Genomic DNA, 19,277 nt, shown 5'->3' with positions numbered 1-19,277 from the left:
AGAGTGTTGAGGGGTCCTAGATAAAAATGTCTGAGTACTGCTGCTATAAGAAAGATCTCTTAGATCAGTAAGTGCATCTCACCCAGGACCAATTTTAAACCCAGGGAACATTTGACAATATCTGGTTATCACAACTGGGGTAGGGCTGGGAGAAGGGAGGATGGTCCTCTTGGGATCAAGAATAGAGACCAAGTTGGGCGCAGTGGTGCACCTCTGTAATCCAGCAGCTTGGAAGGTTGAGGCAGGAATATTGCAAGTTCAAAGCCAGCCTCAGTAACTTAGTAAAGACCTAAGCAACTTAGTGAGACCCTGTCTCAAAATTGAATTGTTGGTTGGGGATGTGGCTCAGTGGTTAAGTACTCCTGGTTTCGATCCCTGGTACCAAAGAGAGAGAGAGAGAGAGAGAGAGAGAGAGACAGACAGACACACACCAAGAATACTGCTAAACAGTCCCCCACAACAAATAATTATCTGGCCTCAAATGTCAATAGTTTCAAGGTTGAGGAATTGTTCTAGATTTACCTAGGGGGTAAATATGTAGTTTCTAGAAACAAGAATAGCTTATGCTGCCCTCTGGTGGCCATATTCAACAACACAGAATCTCCACCAAAAATTCAGTCAATTCTGCAGATGAAAAAAGAAGGCACTTCCTGGCCACCACCCTTGCCCAAAGAAATTTATTGTAAACTAGGCTGCATCTTATGTCCCTGAACATCACAGGTAAATATGGTCATGTGGGTGTTACCCACTGCAGCCCTGAGAGAGCAGAAATGTAAAGTTACCTCCAAGACAGAGAAAAAACGCAAACACAAAGAAGTTAGAAAATGCTAAAGCACACAACAAACTTCTGCACTAGAAATACATGAGGCTACTCAAATCATATTTTTAAATTATGAAATGAAGCCAAAAGCTCATTTGTTGAAATTAATTTGGTTCTTTTAATAGTTCTGCATCGAGTTGGTAAGACTAAGAACTGACCTCCACACTGTGTTTTTCTGCAGGACACACTGACAAATATCAGTTAAACAAATAATCACATCACTGTTTACTTCACTTGAGTTAGTGAATATTTCCAGACTCCCTAGCCAGGCACCTAACAGTAGGATTTCCTTTGATGTGGATCACATAAGCCAGGGTACCCAACTTACATGTGGGTTTTGGGGTCACAATAGGCCTCCTCAACCTTCTCCGAATACGGAAAGTCCATCCAGGTGTCTGAAACGAGTATCTGCCACTGGTAGGGCCAGAGGGAGTGGATTTTGTTACAGAGGCCTACAAAGACAGAGAGGAGAAAAAACAAATAAGCCCATCAATAAATGAGCTAAGGAACTGAACAGACACTTCACAGAAAATACATCTCTAGCATTTAGAGAAATACAAATAAAAAACCACTCTAAAGATTCCATTTCACTCTAGTCAGAATGGCAATTATCAAGAATACAAGCAACAATAAATGTTGGTGAGGATGTGGGGGAAAAGGTGCACTCATACATTGCTGGTGGGACTGCAAATTGGTACAGCCACTCTGGAAAAGAGTATGGAGATTCCCCAGAAAACTTGGAATGGAACCAACATTTGACACAGCTATCCCACTCCTCAGTTTACACCCAAAGGACTGAAAATCAGCATACTACAGTGATGCAGCCACATCAATGTTTACAGCAGCTCAACTCACAATAATTAAACTATGGAACCACGCTAGGTACCCTTCAACAGATGAATGGATAAAGAAAATGTGGTATATATACATAGTGAACTACTACTCAGCTTTAAAGAAAAATGAAATTATGGCATTTATCAGTCAATGAATGGAGCTGGAGAACATCACACTCAGTGAAATAAGTCAGTCCCAAAAAAACAAAGGTCAAATATCTTCTCTGGTATGCGAAAGCTAATTCACAATAAGGGTGAGACTAGGGAAGAATAGAGGTACATTGGATTAGGCAGAAGGGAGTGAAGGGCAGGGTATGGGAGTAGGAAGGACAGTTGAATGCATCAGACATTACTACCCTATGTGCATGTATGATTTTAAGACCAGTGTGATCCTATATCATGTACAGCCAGAAGAATGAGAAGTTATACTCCAGTTATGTATGATGTGTCAAAATGTTTTCTACTGTCATGTACAACTAATCAGAAAAAAAAAAAAAAAAAAAAAAGAGGTCTATAGGTTGTTGGGGAACTCTAGCCAGTTCAACCAAGTCCAATGCCGACTTTCCCCATCAGGGCCTGCCTTTCCTCCCTCCCAGGTGGTTCCTGTCTGTACCTTTGCTCATGCTGGTCCCTGCTGGTACTGCCCCATGTCCACTGTTCAGGTCCCTTTATCCCCCATGAAAACTTAACAAAAATTCCCCACTCCCCACAAACTCATGAACCCTCCTGCTCCCCACATGCACATATGAAGACAAAATGCCCTCCAGCATAGGCAACCATTTATTATTTCCTTGAAGTCCTGGCCTAAAATTCATTTCTTGCAGAAAGAATCCCCCAACCTATCTCTCCCTTCTGATCTGATTCGTATTCTCTTAGCAAGTCCCTCACCTCGCCATTATGCATTTACTGATTTTATGCAGTTCTCTCAGGTGTGCACGTTTTAATGCCCCACCTTAATTACAAATGTTGCATTGTTGCTTATCTCACATCCCCTTTGCATAACTGGCATGGGCATGAAAAAATGGTCATTAAATGAATGCTTGCTGACTAATAGATCAATGTTATAGGCCATAATACAGGAATACAGAAAAAAGTCCTGTTTTTCAAATTTTTCATTATGTGCTAGGTATAGTGGCTCACACCTATAATCCCAGTGACTTGGGAGGCTAAGGCAGTGGACGGAAAGTTGTAGGCCAGACTGGGCAACATGGAAAGACTCTGTCTCAAAATAAAAAATAAAAAGGGTTGGGCTGGGGTGGGGTTTAGCTCAGTGGTAGAGTACTTGCCCAGCATGCACAAGGCCCTGGGTTTGATCCCCAGTGATGCAAAAACAAATTAACATTTTCATTATGTTATGTTTAAATCATTTTTGAAGTGTTCAAAAGATGTGTGACTATTTTAAAACAAAATGGCACCACAGGTGTTACGGTTTTGGATATGGAAGTTCTCCCAAAGTCTTGTGTGCCTAAGGCCCGGTCCTAACGCAACCACATTCAGAAGTCGGGTATTTGGGAAGTGCCTGGATCATGAGGGCTCTGGCCTCATCAGTGGATTCACCCACTGAGGAATTCAGAACTTGGTGGCTTTCCGGGGTGGAGATTCCTTAGAAAACTTGGAATGGAACCACCATTTGACCCAGCTATCCCATTCCTCGGCCTATACCCAAAGGACTTAAAATCAGCATATTACAGAGATACAGCCACATCAGTGTTCATAGCTGCTCAATTCACAACAGCCAGACTGTGGAACCAACCTAGATGTCCTTCAATTGATGAATGGATAAAGAAACTGTGATACACACACACACACACACACACACACACACACACACACACACACAAAATGGAACATTACTCAGCCATAAAGAATAATAAAATTATGGCATTTGCAGGCAAATGGATGAAATTGGAGAATATCATGCTAAGTAAGATAAGCCAATCTCAAAAAAGCAAAGGACGAATGATCTCGCTGATAAGCGGATGATGACACATAATGGGGGGTGGGATGGGGGCAAGAATGGAGGAAGGAGGGACTGTATAGAGGGAAAAGAGGGGTGGGAGGGGTGGGGGGGAAGGAAAAAATAACAGAATGAAGGAAAAAATAACATCATTACCCTATGTAAATGTATGATTACGCAAATGGTATGCTGTTACTCCAGGTACAAATAGAAACAACATGTATCCCATTTGTTTACAATAAAATAAAATAATAAAAAAAAAATGCTCTACCAGAATTTGGTGACTTTCATGGCAAGTGGTAAAACTAGATGCCAGGGCCTCACTGGAGGAAGCAGGGCATTGGGGACACACCCTGCAAGGGTGTATCTTGTCCCTTCCTTGCTCTCTTTCTGCTCTGGCTGCCATGAGGTGAGCCATTTTGCTCTGCCACACCCTTATGCTATAATGTTCTGCCTCTCCACAGGCTCAGAAGCAATGGAGCCAGTCAACCATGGACTGAAACCTCGGAAATCGAGGGCCAAAATAAATCTTTTTCTAAACTAACTTTCTCAGGTATTTGTCGCAGCAATGAAAAACTAACGCAACAGATAAACCCAGAACGGATTGCTTGAGGATGTAGAAAACATTCGAACCCTTGTACTTTGCTGGTGGGAATGAAAAATGGTATAGCCACTATGGAAAATGTTTTCTCCAAAAATTAAATACAGAATTACCACACAATCCAGAAATTCCAGGTCTGGGCATTTACCCCCAAGAAGTAAAAACAGTCTTGAACAAATACTGGCATACATATGTTCACAAGAGCGTGAATAACAAGGACCAAAAGGTAGACACTTGTAGAAAGTTCTTATGTTACTCACTATTAAGTTGACAACCCTTATACAGATAATCTAGACAAATTTCCTTTGAACCATGATCATCCATCCTAGAAGATGTGGTGCTTATGACATCAGATATGGAATCTATAAAACAAAAGAGAGAGGACACATGCATGCTGATCTTCATCTTTAAATGAAAACCAAAGATACCAGGTCTCACATTGGGAAATAATTCCTACAATGGGAGCCATGTCAAGAAAATTCCTGGGATTCATGTGTGACTCCCAAGAGCTCAGTCACCTCATAAAATGGAACACAGGCACTAGGGCCACACAAGAGCTATGATTATTTCTGAAACTATAGTCAAACAATTTTAATTCTCAATAAATGTAGCAGCCTATTCCATGTGGTTCTATCATTGGGTCCTGGCCTATCTTCATACATTAGGCTTCTCACCAGTACCTCCTCTTCACCAAAACCTCCAACACTAGCCTGTTAAAGGAAAAACTACCAGCCAGGGCCGCTCTGCTGCAAATTCAAGATATGGGTCTGAGTGACTCTGTGGAGTGACTTAGGCTGAGCGGGCTAACAGAGTCCTGGCAGAGTCATGACCTTGGGTCCCCCAGGCTGCAGCTCTGTTGCTCAAGGAAGGTGGAGGTGACTGAGGCAGAATGCCACCTCATGCGGACCTGGCTTCTCAGACTTTGACGTCTAGAATATTTCCCCCAATGGTTGCTATTTTTAAGCCAAAACCAGCAACACCAGTTTTGTCCATTATAGTTTCATCCACGTTTTGACTAGAGCCATTTTGAGTGCTATACACAGACTTACTACCCCAACACAGGTCCCCTCTACATTTACCATTACGAAAAGCTGCTCCTGGGTCCTTTCTCATCCTGGCAATCTGCACATCCTGGGGAGAAGTGCCGTTGTCCTGGTGATTCCTAGCTACAGCCGTTTCTCTCTGGTTGCTGGTGGTGGTTCCGTAATTTAAAAATCTTGCAGAAGTAATATCCATGGCCGCTCCATCAGCGTTATTATTAAAAAGAGGGACACGCTGAGTGTCCTGAGTCCCATTCTTGCCCTTGACATTCACAAGGTCTGGGGAGAGGATGGCCGTGCCCTTTCTGGTGGTTACGGCTTCAGGTATTTTTCCAAAACCAAGAGGCGAGACCACAGCAGCCGGACTTGGATAAAACACACTGTCTCTCCCAGTGCCTTGGTCGTTCAGCCAGGTTGGGGAGCCCTTCTGGCTGGAGGCCGGCGTTGAATCAGAATGATTCCTATAAAAGATGCCATCTGGGCTGCCATTCTCTGAAAACTTCTGGCTTGATCCCACCTGATCTGGTCCTCCAAGACCAGCTATCTTAGACAAGATGGAGGAAGACTGGGTGCGATCCTGACCCCCCAGATGTGTGAACTTGTGGGTGAGGTCATCCACCAGCCCATCCTCCCGGGGAGGCCCTTGGCCCACAACATCTGGGCTGGATGTGCGGGACTTCTGAGCAGCAGCTGAGGCAGATGGAAAAAACTCTTGGCTGTCCTGCAGGAATCTTTCCCTACTCTTGCTTCTACCTCTAGGCACCACAGGTCTACGGTGCGGGGTAGGAGCTGGAAAGAGGAAAAGAAAAATGAAACAAAATAATAAAAATTATTGAGCGGTTAAGGTCCTACCACTATTCCTCCTCTCTACTTTTCCAGCCTTGTTATTCAACTTCTATCAAACTGCTTGTCCTAATCTGGTGCATAAAAACATTGAGGAAGGGTGAATCCTGATGTGCTGTGAGCAGAGCAGGAAACAGCAACTATGGCTAAGCTGGGGATGGGGGTACCTGCTTCTCTCCTGGGACTCAGAGGTAGACCTTCCTCCCCACACCCCTAGGTGGCGCTGTCTGCTACTTCTGAGTCAGCCATCACTGCTACGGTGAATGCAAAGACCAAAAGGGGCAAATCAGAGAGAAGTTTCCAAATCATCTAGATTTTGCCCACACTGTAATATGGACGTACCTGATCATCTAAGGATTCATAATACTCAAACAAAATGAAACTACATTCTCAAGGTATGATTTCATCTAAGCTAGGAAGTTTTCCAGATTCCTTCATTAGGCACCCCGCTCCCAATGCCTAAGCTTAATAGCAAAAGTCAAAATTGAGCCAGGCATGGTGGTGTACCCCTGTAATCCCAGTGATTCAGGAGGTTGAAGCAGGGGGTGGGGGTCACAAATTCAAGGCCATCAAGGGAAATTTAGTGAAATCTTTTTTTTTTTTCTTTTTCTTTTTTTTTTTTTTTTTTGCAGTGTTGGGTATTGAATCCAGGGCCTTGTGCTTGCAAGGCAAGCATTCTACCAACTGAGCTATCTCCCCAGCCCTGAGATATTAAAAATAAAAAATAAAAAGGACAGGGGATGTAGTTCAGTGGTAAAGCACCTCTGGATTCTATCCCAGTACAAATAAACAAAGTCAAAACTGACAAAGCAGTGGCCTTTCTCTAGAACTGTGATGAGTCATATCCTGGAGGGAGCGAGCATGTGTATTGTGAGTGTGCATGAGTGTGCGTGTGGTGTGCATGTGTCTGCATGTGCGCTTGTGCACATGTGACGAAAAGCCACCCTCTGTTCAGACAGCACTGGGGTGTGAGAGAAAAGCATTAGGTATGGATTCAGAGCACGTGAGCTCTGCTACTCGCAGGTGAGGCCTGACACATGCCTTTTCATTATACATCACGTTACCTTTCATCCTTTTAAAAACAATGTACTTTTAAAAACGATGTAAGTCTGCCAGAAATAAAAGTTGTTCAATGAATTTTTATCATATCTGACTTACTACCTTATGAATAAATATTATTTAAGAAGTTGCTTAAAAATTCTGAGTCTTGGAGCTGAGATTGTGGCTCAGTGGTAGAGCGCTTGCCTAGCATGTGTGAGGCATTGGGTTCAAGTCTCAGTACTACATATAAATAAATGAATAAAATAAAGGTCTACCAACATCTAAAAGTATATATATTAAAAAATAATAATAATAAAAAATTCTAAGCCTCAATTTCTTTAACCCTTATATTATTATAAGCAATATATCTACCTTTCTTCATGATTTTGCGATGAGGAACAATGAGGTACTTTGGGTGAAAGTTCCTTTTGTAAATGATAAACCATTCCCAGATATAAGGAAGTGTAATTGTTCGTTACTTTTTACAGCATCTTGGACTCATGTGTTCTATGTGCTTCATGAAATTTACCTCTTCTACAGTCAATTCATAGACAAAAAATGTTGAGATCAAACCCATTACATAAAATGTGAAAATGCCTAAGAAATGGTTTCTCCACACCCACGAAGATGGCCATCGTCAAAAAATCAGAAAATGACAAATGCTAGAGAGGATGTGCAGAAAATCTGAACCCTGTGCATTGCCAGCAGAAATAAAAACTGACGCAGCTGCCGTTTTACCATGCGGCCCCACCTCAAAAAATTAAATTCAGGATTACCAGAAGATCTAGCAAGTCTACTTCTGGTTATAGTCCCAAAAGAAATGAAAACAGGGTCTCAAAGAGATATTTATACACCCACATTCACGGTAGCATTATTCACAAAAGGCAAAACTAGAAAAGACTCAGATGTCCATGAACAAATGATTAGATAAACAAAATGGGGTCTATTCAGACAATATAGCATGTGTGAGGCATTGGGTTTGAGTCTCAGTACCACATATAAATAAATGAATAAAATAAAGGTCTACCAACATCTAAATATATATATATATATTAAAAATAATAATAATAAAAATTCTAAGCCATTCTAAGACATTACTCAGTCTTTAAAAAAAAAAGAAAAAGGAGGAGGCTGGGGATATAGCTCAGTTGATATAGTGCTTGCCTAGCATGTACAAGGCCCTGGGTTCAATCCCAAACATCACTGGGGAAGAAGAAAAAAAAGGAATTTTGACCAATGCTATGACATAGATAACCTAGAAGACCTTAAGGTAAGCAAAATAGCCTGTCATAAAAGGGCAAGGATCCCAGCAGTTCAGGAGGCTGAAGCAGGAGGATCACAAGTTCAAAGCCAGCCTCAGCAAAAGTGAGGTACTAAGCAACTCAGTGAATCCCTGTCTCTAACTAAAATACAAAGTAGGGTTGGGGATGTGACTCAGTGGTTGAGTGCCCCTGAGTTCAATCCCCAATACTGCACCCCCAAGATAATAAAAGGGTAAATATGACCTGCTTCTACCTATATGAGGTACCTAGAGTTGTCTAATTTATAGACAGAAAGCAGAATGCTTGGGAGAGGGAATGGGGAGTTTTGAAGACAGAGTTTCAGTTTTGCAAGATGAAAAGTTCTGGAAATATATGGTGTGAGAGTACTTAATATCACCAACCATACACTTAAAAGATGGTTAAAATGATAAACTATTTATTTACTTACTTATTTTGTGATGCTGAGGATCATACTCAGGGCCTTGCACCTACTTGGCAAGCGCTCTACCACTGCGCTTACACTCCCCACCATGAAATGGCAAATTTTATGCCATGAATATTGATCCACAATAAAACAACTTTTTAAAGAAACAGTACTGAGAATGGTAAATTAAATTTTATATAGTTTCACATTGATGCTAAATTTTCTGTAACTAATTATATCATGGTTATGTAAGAGAAAAGTCTCACGCTGAGATAAGGTTGACATCAAATGCTTTAACCACAAAAATGTGTATGTGCATGAGTATCTGTATGTACACATGTAGAGAAAGGAAGAGATAATACAAATAGACAAAATGTTAACAACTGGTGACTCTCAAAAGAAAAGTTTGTTTCTTTCCCTTTAAAAAAAAAAAAAAAAACCTATCAATTAGCTTTTAGAAAAACGATAAAATTTTTTTAAACATTTTTTTAGATGTTGATAGACCTTTACTTTATTCATTTATTTATATGCGGTGCTAAGAATTGAACCCAGTGCCTCACACATGCTAGGCAACTGCTCTACCACTGAGCCACAACCCCAGTCCAATAAATATTTTTTGACCTGGGGAAATAATGCTAAGCATTAATATTAAACTGCAAAATCACATATGTATTATGATTATAGTTATAATAAAAGAGTGTATACACATGGACAAGATTTGAAAGAGAAAATGAAGACAGGTTTACGTGGTAAGGTAGAGCACTCACAGGTAGACTTGCTTTCTTTGCAACTTCTGTTGGAAGGTGCACACAGTTTAAAAGGCAAGAGCACATACCTCTCGGCCCAGAAAGGTTCCTCCGGGCGTGCTTGCTGTTGCAGATGTCCTGGATGTTCTGGACCACATCCAGGCTCAGCCCATGCTCCTTCATGATCGCCAGCACCTTTCTGTCCATCAGGTTATGGGATCTCAGGCAGTTGAGGTAACTACAATTTCCCCGGGTGAAGTGTTCACAGATGTGGAGTCTCTCGCATGGTGGCTGCTGGCTACAGATCTGTTTTCGACCCTCTCCTTTATAACTTTTGCATATCTGCAGAAGGAAAACACCAGAGCCAGAGATAAAACATCTCTGTGTACCTGCCACACATTCATTAAGGAAAGTTCAAACCCACAAAAATTTCTAAAGCAAAAGGAGGAAAATACATGCCCACAATCTCTGATGAGGTACATTCAATTGATGGCTTATTTGGGCAGAAATGGTCTGGAATCTAATGATAAGACAGTGATGAATCTGATAATCCTTGTCAGACTGCCAATTACAATAGAGTAGCTGAGCCCTGTGTTAGAAAAGAGCCCAAAGACAAATTTCTAAGTTTGGGATATCAACTTATTTTGCAATCAAATCGATGTGTGTTTTACCAATAACTGTAATTCAGAATTTGGTCTCTGATATGAAGAATGTGAAGTGTCTAAAATGATAAGCTAAAGAAGAAAATCCCTGAGTTTTTATCTAAATGGACATATCTACATATCTTGTGCTACAGAGATGTAGTTCCTACTGAGAAGTGGAATACTATCACGGAGGCCTGGTCATATGAGGCAGGACTAAAAGATACCAATGTAAAGTGGGAGGCCCTAAAAGCAGCTGGAGGACCTCAGGGGACCCACTGACTAGTTTGTTTCCTTTACTGTAATGGGAGGAAAATATGTGCCCCATCTACCTAAGTTGCACTGTTAAGCAGGTGAAGTAACGTGACTGGGTTGTACAGAATAAAGTGTGATGCAAATGCTTGAACCAATAATAAGAAAACCAATATGATGAGTAAAAATCCTGAGTTTCAGACATTTTAAAAATAAAAACACTTATAGATGCTTCAATGGGCTCTGCACAAACTAGATGAACATGGTTCCCCATCATTTGTCTAGATGGATCCAGACTCCAGGAACAGTAATTTAGCCACATAGCTTCTAACACCAGATTCAAAGATTCAAATAGATACAATTGGCTAGAGTCTACTCTCCAGATTCTAGCCTCTAGATCACCGGTTCTCAAAGTGTGGTCCTTGGACCAAGCACCATCAGCAGCACATAGACACCTGTTAGAAATGCAAAGCCTCAGTCAGAACCACCAGAGATAGAGCCCCCATATCTGTGTTTTAACAAATCCTCCAGGTGGTCCTGACACATGCTCGAGTTTGAGAAGCACTGTCCTGGAGGCTCTATCAAAAAAGAACAACTAGCAACTTCATAAATGATGCTTTGGTTAACATTCCCGTTATCATGCTGATATTGAAGCAAGAAGACTCTGGCCTTAAATAGGCCAGAACAAATGAAGTCATTCCTTCCTTTAATAAACACATTATAGTTTTACAACTTTACATACCAGGAAGTCAGATTTGCCTGATGTTTTCATGTTCTCCTAAGTCAAGGCTAAGTGGAAAAGTGGGGCTATTTTACATATTTTAGGGCAGGTGTGTCTTGTGCACTTCTGCCTTCATGGAAGGCACAGTGTCTGACACTTGCAGGCAGTTCTAAATCTTAACTGAATAAAAGTAAAAAAGTAGAAATAAAAACAGAGATGCCCAGAAGCGTTCAATGCCTTGTCCAAGGTCCCACGGGGAATTAAAGGCAGAGTGAGGGCTGCAAGGGATACCTAAGGGCTGAGAACACTCCAATGTTTTCTAGGTCCCTGTCCACTTCTCCCCAGCCACAGCTGATCCTCTACACTCCCTCTTGCACTTAACTTAGCCCCTCTTTCATGTATCACCCCTTCTGATAAAATCCAAATTGCAGCTGGGCATGGTGGTGCACGCCTATAATCCCAGCGACTCAGGAGGCTGAGGCAGGAGGATCACAAGTTCAAAGCCAGCTTCAGCAAATCAGGGAGGCCCTAAGTAACTTAGCTAGATCCTGTATCAAAATAAAAAATTTAAACAGCCAGGGATGTGGTTCAGTGATTAAGCACCTCTGGACCTCTGGGTTCAATCTCTGGTACTGAAAAAAAAAAAAAAAAAGGAAAGAAAGAAAAAAAAAAATCATCTCATGTCTTAGTTTCTAAAGTCCTCAGGGAAATATACTGAGCTCACAGTCAAAAAGTGTTTAATCCTCAGGAAGTCTCTTGTCACCTGGGAAAGTTCATTCCACTGAATTCCAACCTCCATCCCTTCCACCCACCCCATCTGGGCCTTCCATGTTTCTGTGCCTCTCTTTCAAAGTAAAGCTAATTTTTCACTTAAGGATTTTTCTCAGGTCAGATACCACACCCCAACAGCTCTTGTGATCTTCAAATATTTATGGCCACAGGGATGAGACTTGATTATCCACCATGGTCCCCATCTTTCTTCTAGAATTGGAGGCCTCCAAGTGTTAGGTAGACAAGTGATCACTCAGCCAAAAACTCCCTTCCAGCTAAGCATGACCATGCATGTGATAAGCTCTGACCCTTGAGATATGAGCAGATGTGCTGTTTCCATTGTCCAGGTCACATCTTTTATAAAGGAAACTGTCTGCCTTCCACATACTACTCTCTACCTTCCCACTGGCTAGATATGGTGACCAATGAGAACAGCCATGTACCTAGAGGAGGAAGACACATTTTGAAGATAACAGAGTTGACCTACTGGCCTGAGTCTCTGGATGACATTGTGGAATCCAGTTGCCTGACCACCCATATGCAGGCAAGAGCTGGCAAACTTTTCTGTAAAGGACCAGATTTTAATATATTAGGCTTTGAGGCCATTCAGTCTCTGTTGCAACTACTCAGATTGCCCTCTCAGAATGAAAGCAGTCACAGACAATATGTAAATGAATAGGTATGGTCATGTTCTGAGATTCCTTTATTTATAAAAACAGGTGGCTGGCCAGAGTTGGCCTGTGGGCTGCAGATTGCAGACTCCTAATCTAGACTATCAAGTGACAGATAAATAAAAGTATATTTTATTCAAGTCACTGCACTGCAGGGGAGTCTGTTATAACAGCTTACCCTGTACCTTCTTCTTCCAGATCATGTTCCCAACTTCACTGCAGAGACCACCCTGATGGAAAGCATCCACTGGTCCCCTGACTACTGGGTCTCCAGCTCATCCTCACTCACACAGGCTTCCCTAGCAGTCCTGCAGGGGAGGCAGCCCAGAGCCAAATGCTTATAAAGACTTTGAATATGAAGGAAATTGCTGGAATCTCTTAGGTCACTCAGCAGCAGCCCTGCTGCCACCTGTAGAGCCCTGATGTCAACCATGAGCGTCTCTCTGTCCCTACCAACAAGTCCATGATACAACACTGCCAATAATGCTCTCCCTGCCATTCAAACTGAGGAACTGTCACTTACCTCGGGCATAAAAAATGGGTCGCTTTGGAGGAGGAGTACTGCTAATTCCTCTTGGTTGAGTCCCGAGAGCTCGTGGTTTTTCAGGACTTGGAAATTCTTTTCTGAGAGAACCTCGTGAGAATATTTGCATAAGTTCCTAGAAGAAAACATGACAATCGTCAGTGTTTCCACATTTCACAGAAGTTAAGAAAAAGAAATCATCACACTCGCACTCAGCTGAGATCGATGCCCATATCCCTTGGTAACGAACACAGGTTGGTCCTGCTTGAAGAAGACGATTTAAAAAGATAAATGTATGAAGCAGCTAGATTGGCAGGGAGGGTATGTTTTATTCACAAATTACACACATGTACACACATGCTGACTTAGTTACTGCAATACTAACTGGTAAAGAAACTAAAATAAATCGATTAGAAATGACTTCCCATTGAGAAACAGATGACAATAAAGTTAAGAAGATAAAAGAATTCCATTTACTTAACTTTTTTGTTTTTTGGCAATGGGAATTAAACTCAAGGGTGCTTCACCACTGAGCCACATTCCCAATCCTTTTTTATATTTTATTTAGAGACAGGGCCTCACCAAGTTGTTGAAGTTGGCTTTGAACACGCTCAGCCTGCTGAGTTGCTGGGATTATAGGCATGTGCCACCGCATCTGGCTTTATTAACATTTTGATTATGTGAAATTGTTTGTTGCTTAATCTGCTCTGACTTATACATCATTGTATACCTTGTAACTACAAAGGAATAGAGGAAGTTCTTTATATTCAAACTACTCCACAGAAAAAGAAGGAAAATCTCCTTTACTTTAGGATGCTAGTGATTTAAGAAAACAGAGTCCAATGCAACTTTCTGAGGTGATAGAATTGATCTATAATCCAGCTTTTGAATACAAAAGCCATGAGCACCTAATATAATCACACTGAAGTCTGAGTGAGACAAGCATAATCTGACAGTTATCCATGTCCACAAAACAAACTCATTCCACTTCTTAGTTTACATATCCTACATATATCATTGAAGTCCTCAGGTTTATGGTTTTAATAGTTATTGATATGATGGCATATTAGTATTTTCTAGTTTGCACAACCATTATCAAATTGACAGATGGGTAATGGTCAGACTTCCACTATTTAAATAGCGGAACTGCAACTATCTGTGTAAAATAGACTTCTTTTACATTATTTCCTTGATAGCTGTTCCACTGGGAATATTGCCTCAAATGATGCACTAATTTTCTTGGCAGCTTATGTTTCACTTTGATCCATTGGTCTCTGTAAAACATGCCAGCAACCTGGGAGTGTCATGAACACAGACTTTTGTCAGTTTCACTACTGCAGTAGGTATAAAATAAACTTGTCCTCTTACTAATACCCACTTTTATTATGAGCAAGGCTGAAATATTCCCAAACGTAGGTGTGAAGCTTGTATTTCTTCTCATTACTATTTGTTTATATCCTTGAACCGTCTACATCATGGAGGAAAGGTACTGACCTGCGGATTTGTAATTGTTCCTTATGCTTTTTTAACATTAAATTTACCCATCTTGTTTATTCAAAGTTTTGCACATTTTTTCATCAGAAGTGATTAAGGTTGTTATTGCTAAATTCTTTTTTTTTTTTTTTTTTTTTTTTTTTGCGGTGCTGGGGATCGAATCCAGGGCCCTGTGCTTGTAAGGCAAGCACTTTACCAACTGAGCTATCTCCCCAGCCGTTGCTAAATATTGAAACGAACAGTTCCTCCTGATTCACCACTCATAATTTAGACTGTTTAACACTTGTGAAATTAATTCATACACCACAGCTGGATAAGTGTATCATTTTTCTCTCTTTCTTTCTTTTTTTTTAAACCAGGGATTGAACCCTTTTATATAAGTATATTTTACTTAGAGACAAGGTCTCACTGAGTTACTTAGGGCCTTGCTAAGTTGTTGAGGCTAGCTTTGAGCTTGTGATCCTCCTGCCTCAGCTTCCGGAGCTACTGGGATTATAGGCACAAGCCACCACCAGTTCAACGTTAATTCTTTAAAACATCTGAAGTTTATTATGACAAAGGCTGTCAAAGGGGGATATATGTGTTTTGCATCAATTTTTCTCAATAACATCTATTGAATATGATTTCTTCCTTGTTATCTTGTTAACCTTTTATCAAGTTTAGAACTACTGGAATCCCTACTGTGTGTGTTTTATCATTCTGCTGTTCTGCTTTGAATCCAATACCATAATACCATATAATTTAAAGGTCTTTTATGCTATATCTTATATATTATCAGAGTAATTTATAATATCATTGGCTTACTCCTTTTCAAAAAACACTTTAGTGTGCTTAACTGTTAGTTTCTCCTTAAAAATTTTCTAAGTCTTGTCAATTTCCATGAAACAGCACAACAGAGATTTTATTTCTGTTAACCCCATAAATCCCACTGCATATTTAACATGTCATCTTAACTACGTCAAATTTTCTGATTCAGGAACAGAAAATACCTCTCCACTTCTTCAAGCCTTGTTCTGTTTTCCCTGCTTTTAATTAAAATTTTTCTTTTAATAATTGTCTCCTTTTTCCCAAATATTAACTATTATCTGTTCCCCCTATTATTTTTAGTTTTTTGTCACTGATAAAGAGAAATGCAAAATGGTAAATCCCTGAAACTGGTGATTTTTCAAAAATGGAAACATCTAGGCAAAAGTTATTCTCTAAGCATTAATTGCTAAAAGTCACTTATCCAAATGTTGCCTGCGTGTGAAACATTTCTGAAACCCTCTGGAATTGCCTTCAGATCTAGCAGTAGAATTTCATAAGAAAAAAAGTCACGGAATCAACAACCCTGTAAGCCACCTGCTGAGCTCTGCCACCCTAGACAGCCACCCCATGATTCATGAACAGGTCAAGGGCAGCTGGTCTGTCTCTAGCAACAGACTCCACCCAGCCGTTTTCTCAGGCAGGCCTTCTCCTTCCACCAAATAACTTGGCTTGTTTCTGGTGCTGCTTGATAAGGCTTGATAAGGTTGACCTCGGCTCTCTGCTAACTTCTGGATTCTGCTATGTGGTTTCAGATAACTGCTCCCCACCCACCTCCACTTCCCAGAACCCTTTGCAGCTGGGCTGACACTGCTTTATCACTCACCCACTCCCAGCCCACAGGTGTCCTGCAGCCTCCAGCTCTGGCCCCTCATGTCTCCCCCAAACATGATCTCGTGAGGCATCTCACTCCAAGGTTCCCAGGCCATTGCTATTAATGTTCCTGTTGATATTGATCTGAAAGTGATCTCACTAAAATACTCCCACGGACAGACCGACAGACTCTGCCCTCTGGCCCTGAGACATTGATAACTGTTGGTCGAAGGAATAAGGAACTCCAGTCCAGACATCCCGAACATGGAGCCCAGCTGATGACACCTCTGCAGGTCACAGGGAGATGCAGGATTGGTTGTGCCTGTCCTCACCAAGGACATGTCACTTCCAAGGTCCCTGAACTCAGCACTTCCTCTAAAACACTAAAAGCAGTCAGGCAGCCTAATGGGGATCTGCCTAGAACCCCGAGAGTGCAGGCCTTTCCAAGCCCACCCAGGACATTGATGTCTGGAGGAGTCACACCTATCCTTGGTGGTCCCACCCTGGTGACCCTGCCATTTCCCCACATTCCCCAGAGTTCCCCCGACTGCTTTTTAGGGACTTTATCTTAGCCCTAATTGCAGTGTATTGATCAGCTACCAAGGAGGGGCAATTTGTGCTACATTCTACTTGAGGGCAAGCACAGCATCTAACATTTATTAGACGTTTGCTGAGTGACAGGAACTTTACATTTGTTACTTAATTTAGTCGTCAAAATAATCCTACTTTTGGAAACTGAAGCCTGAAAGATGAGAAATTAAGGGTGATTCAGATAAGGGGAAAAGCTGGTCATTGAACCCAGCTCTAAAAAATAAATAAAAAAAAAAAAAATCTAAGACTTTTCTAAATCAAAAAGAAAAAAAATTACCATTCTGGATTATTGAAGGCACTACTCCTCATTACTGCCTTTTTTTTTTTGGTACCAGGGATTGAACCCAGGGGGGCTTGACCATTAAACCACATTCCCACCTTTTTGTGTTTTATTTTGAGACAGGGTCTTGCGAAGTTGCTGAGGCTGGCTTTGAACTAGCAATCCTCCTGCCTCAGCCTCCTGAGGCACTGGGATTAGAGGCGTGTACCACCACGCCTGGGGTACACGCCTGGCTCTACCATGGCCCCTTGAGGACTAACACTTGGCACCGAGTGGTCCCGAGCACAGCATCCTCTGCACCAAATCGAAGCTGTACAAGTGCAAATTCTTGGGTCTCCTCCGAGACCTATCAGGTGATACTCAAAGCTTTTTGCATTCATTGGCATCAAGTACAGGGTTTGTTAGAACAAAAGCAGCCCCAGGGGTTCTGAATCAGTCGGTCTGCGGGCACTGTGAATTGACATGTCTAGCAGGTTCCCAGATGATGTGGAGGTGCCGGTTCTAGGGACACACTTGAGTACCACGGGTTCAAGGCTGCCTCCCCCAAGGGAACAGTGGGCCCTACAGAAGGCTGGTTAGGCTGCAGGAACTCCCCACTTCCCAGAGGTGCCCAGGACAAAGCAGATACTGTCTGCACTTGGAGATGATAAGCTTCAAACAAACTGCCTGAGTTGGGATAGGAAATGGTAACTTTAAAAAAAAAAAGGATTAGAAATGACCTTGAAAGAGGCAGAATTGTCTTTCAAGAATCCCAGGCCAGAGGGGGCGGAGGAAGGAAAGATATTGGACTGAGACAAACACTGTCACCCTATGTAGATGTATGAGGACCCGAATGGTGTGAATCTATATCGTGTAGAACCAGAGGAATGAAAGTTGTGCCCCATTTGTGTACAAGGAATCAAAACGCAGTCTGTAAAAATAAAAATGATTAAAGAGGAGAATCCCAGGCCAAAAACCTAAAAACAAACGACCCTTTCGCTTTTCCCTTCCAAGCACAGGAAAAAAAAAAAAATGTTATTTTAAATCAGGCAAAAAGTGTTCCCCCCTCTTTGGAGGGTGCCATCCAAACAGCCAGGCTCCACAGGGCTTCTTATCCCAGCAACATGTGTAATCAACTGGGGAGTGTTTAAAAATACCTGGGCCTGGCCGCACCCTCAGACATTGGCTTAATTGGAGTGGAGCAGGAACCCAGATGATTCTAATGTGCAGTCAGGGCTAAGAATCACTGGTTGGGCTTGTCACATTCGATTCTGGGTTAGGCTCCTGAACTGGATGTTCACCTCTGAGCCCTTGGGCTTTGCAGGTCAAGTAAACACAGGGCCAGCTCAAAAGCAGACCGAAAAGAAAGATAATAAACTAAGAGAATCTGGATAGTAACTTATATTAAAATGCCCTTCTTTTCTCCTCCTCAACCCTCTCTACCCCCATACCTCACCTGGTTGATGAAAACAGCCGATTTGTGTAGAAAACAGGAATTAGTTCACCATAATATAAGCCAGGTAGAGAAGGAACCAGGATGTGTGAAAGATATAAATCTACAGAACATTGGTCTAAAGAATAAAACATCAGCAATCAAAACACAACCCTACCAGGTATGGTGGCACACGCCTGTAATCCCAGCAACTCGGGAGGCTGAGGCAGGAGGACTGGAGTTCAAAGCCAGCCTCCGCAACTTAGCAAGGCCTTAAACAATCTAGTGAGACCCTGTCTCAAAAGAAAATCTAAAATGGGCTGGGGATGTGGCTCAGTGGTTAAGCTGGGTACAATCCCTGGTACCTAAGTAAATAAATAAATAACAACCAACCTAATAAAGTACCATTTTAAGGCCACAAGACTTCTATTCTCTTTGTGTTTATACTTCTCATGTTCACGAGTAGATTGCTGTCTTATGAAACTGTAGGGACGGCTTGCTGCCGGAACCCCTAGTAAGACAGGGAGAAACGTGGACCAAGAGAGAACATGTGAGCAGGGTCACAGTTACGTGCATGCGGGGGAGTGAAGAGGCGGATCGGGGAGAACTCGCTGGCCTTAACCACCATTGCGTTACGGGCACATGCTTGGCACAGAGAAGGGAGCCCCTGCCACCGCTGCAATGTGGCACAGTTCAAGCTTCAGTTCTCTGCCTGGCGAGAGGACTGCACCAAGCAGG

At 41.9% G+C, this 19,277-nt stretch overlaps 1 protein-coding gene across 1 annotated transcript in view; it reads right to left on the bottom strand.

Moving 5' to 3' along the window:
• Positions 1 to 19,277, bottom strand: part of Zc3hav1 (zinc finger CCCH-type containing, antiviral 1) — a 54,821-nt gene that overhangs the window by 25,373 nt on the left and 10,171 nt on the right. Inside the window, exons 2-6 of the mRNA XM_047560851.1 lie at positions 13,147 to 13,282; positions 9,657 to 9,909; positions 5,291 to 6,040; positions 4,472 to 4,573; positions 1,149 to 1,272 (exon numbers count right to left, since the gene is read on the bottom strand). Of these exons, the coding sequence (XP_047416807.1) occupies positions 1,149 to 1,272; positions 4,472 to 4,573; positions 5,291 to 6,040; positions 9,657 to 9,909; positions 13,147 to 13,282 (1,365 nt within the window). The remainder of the gene's footprint in view (positions 1 to 1,148; positions 1,273 to 4,471; positions 4,574 to 5,290; positions 6,041 to 9,656; positions 9,910 to 13,146; positions 13,283 to 19,277) is intronic.

This window comes from Sciurus carolinensis, chromosome 8, assembly GCF_902686445.1.
Source record: "Sciurus carolinensis chromosome 8, mSciCar1.2, whole genome shotgun sequence".
NCBI lineage: Eukaryota > Metazoa > Chordata > Mammalia > Rodentia > Sciuridae > Sciurus > Sciurus carolinensis.
Note: the sequence above shows the minus strand (reverse complement) of the source record. Positions and strands in the feature narration are given on the sequence as shown.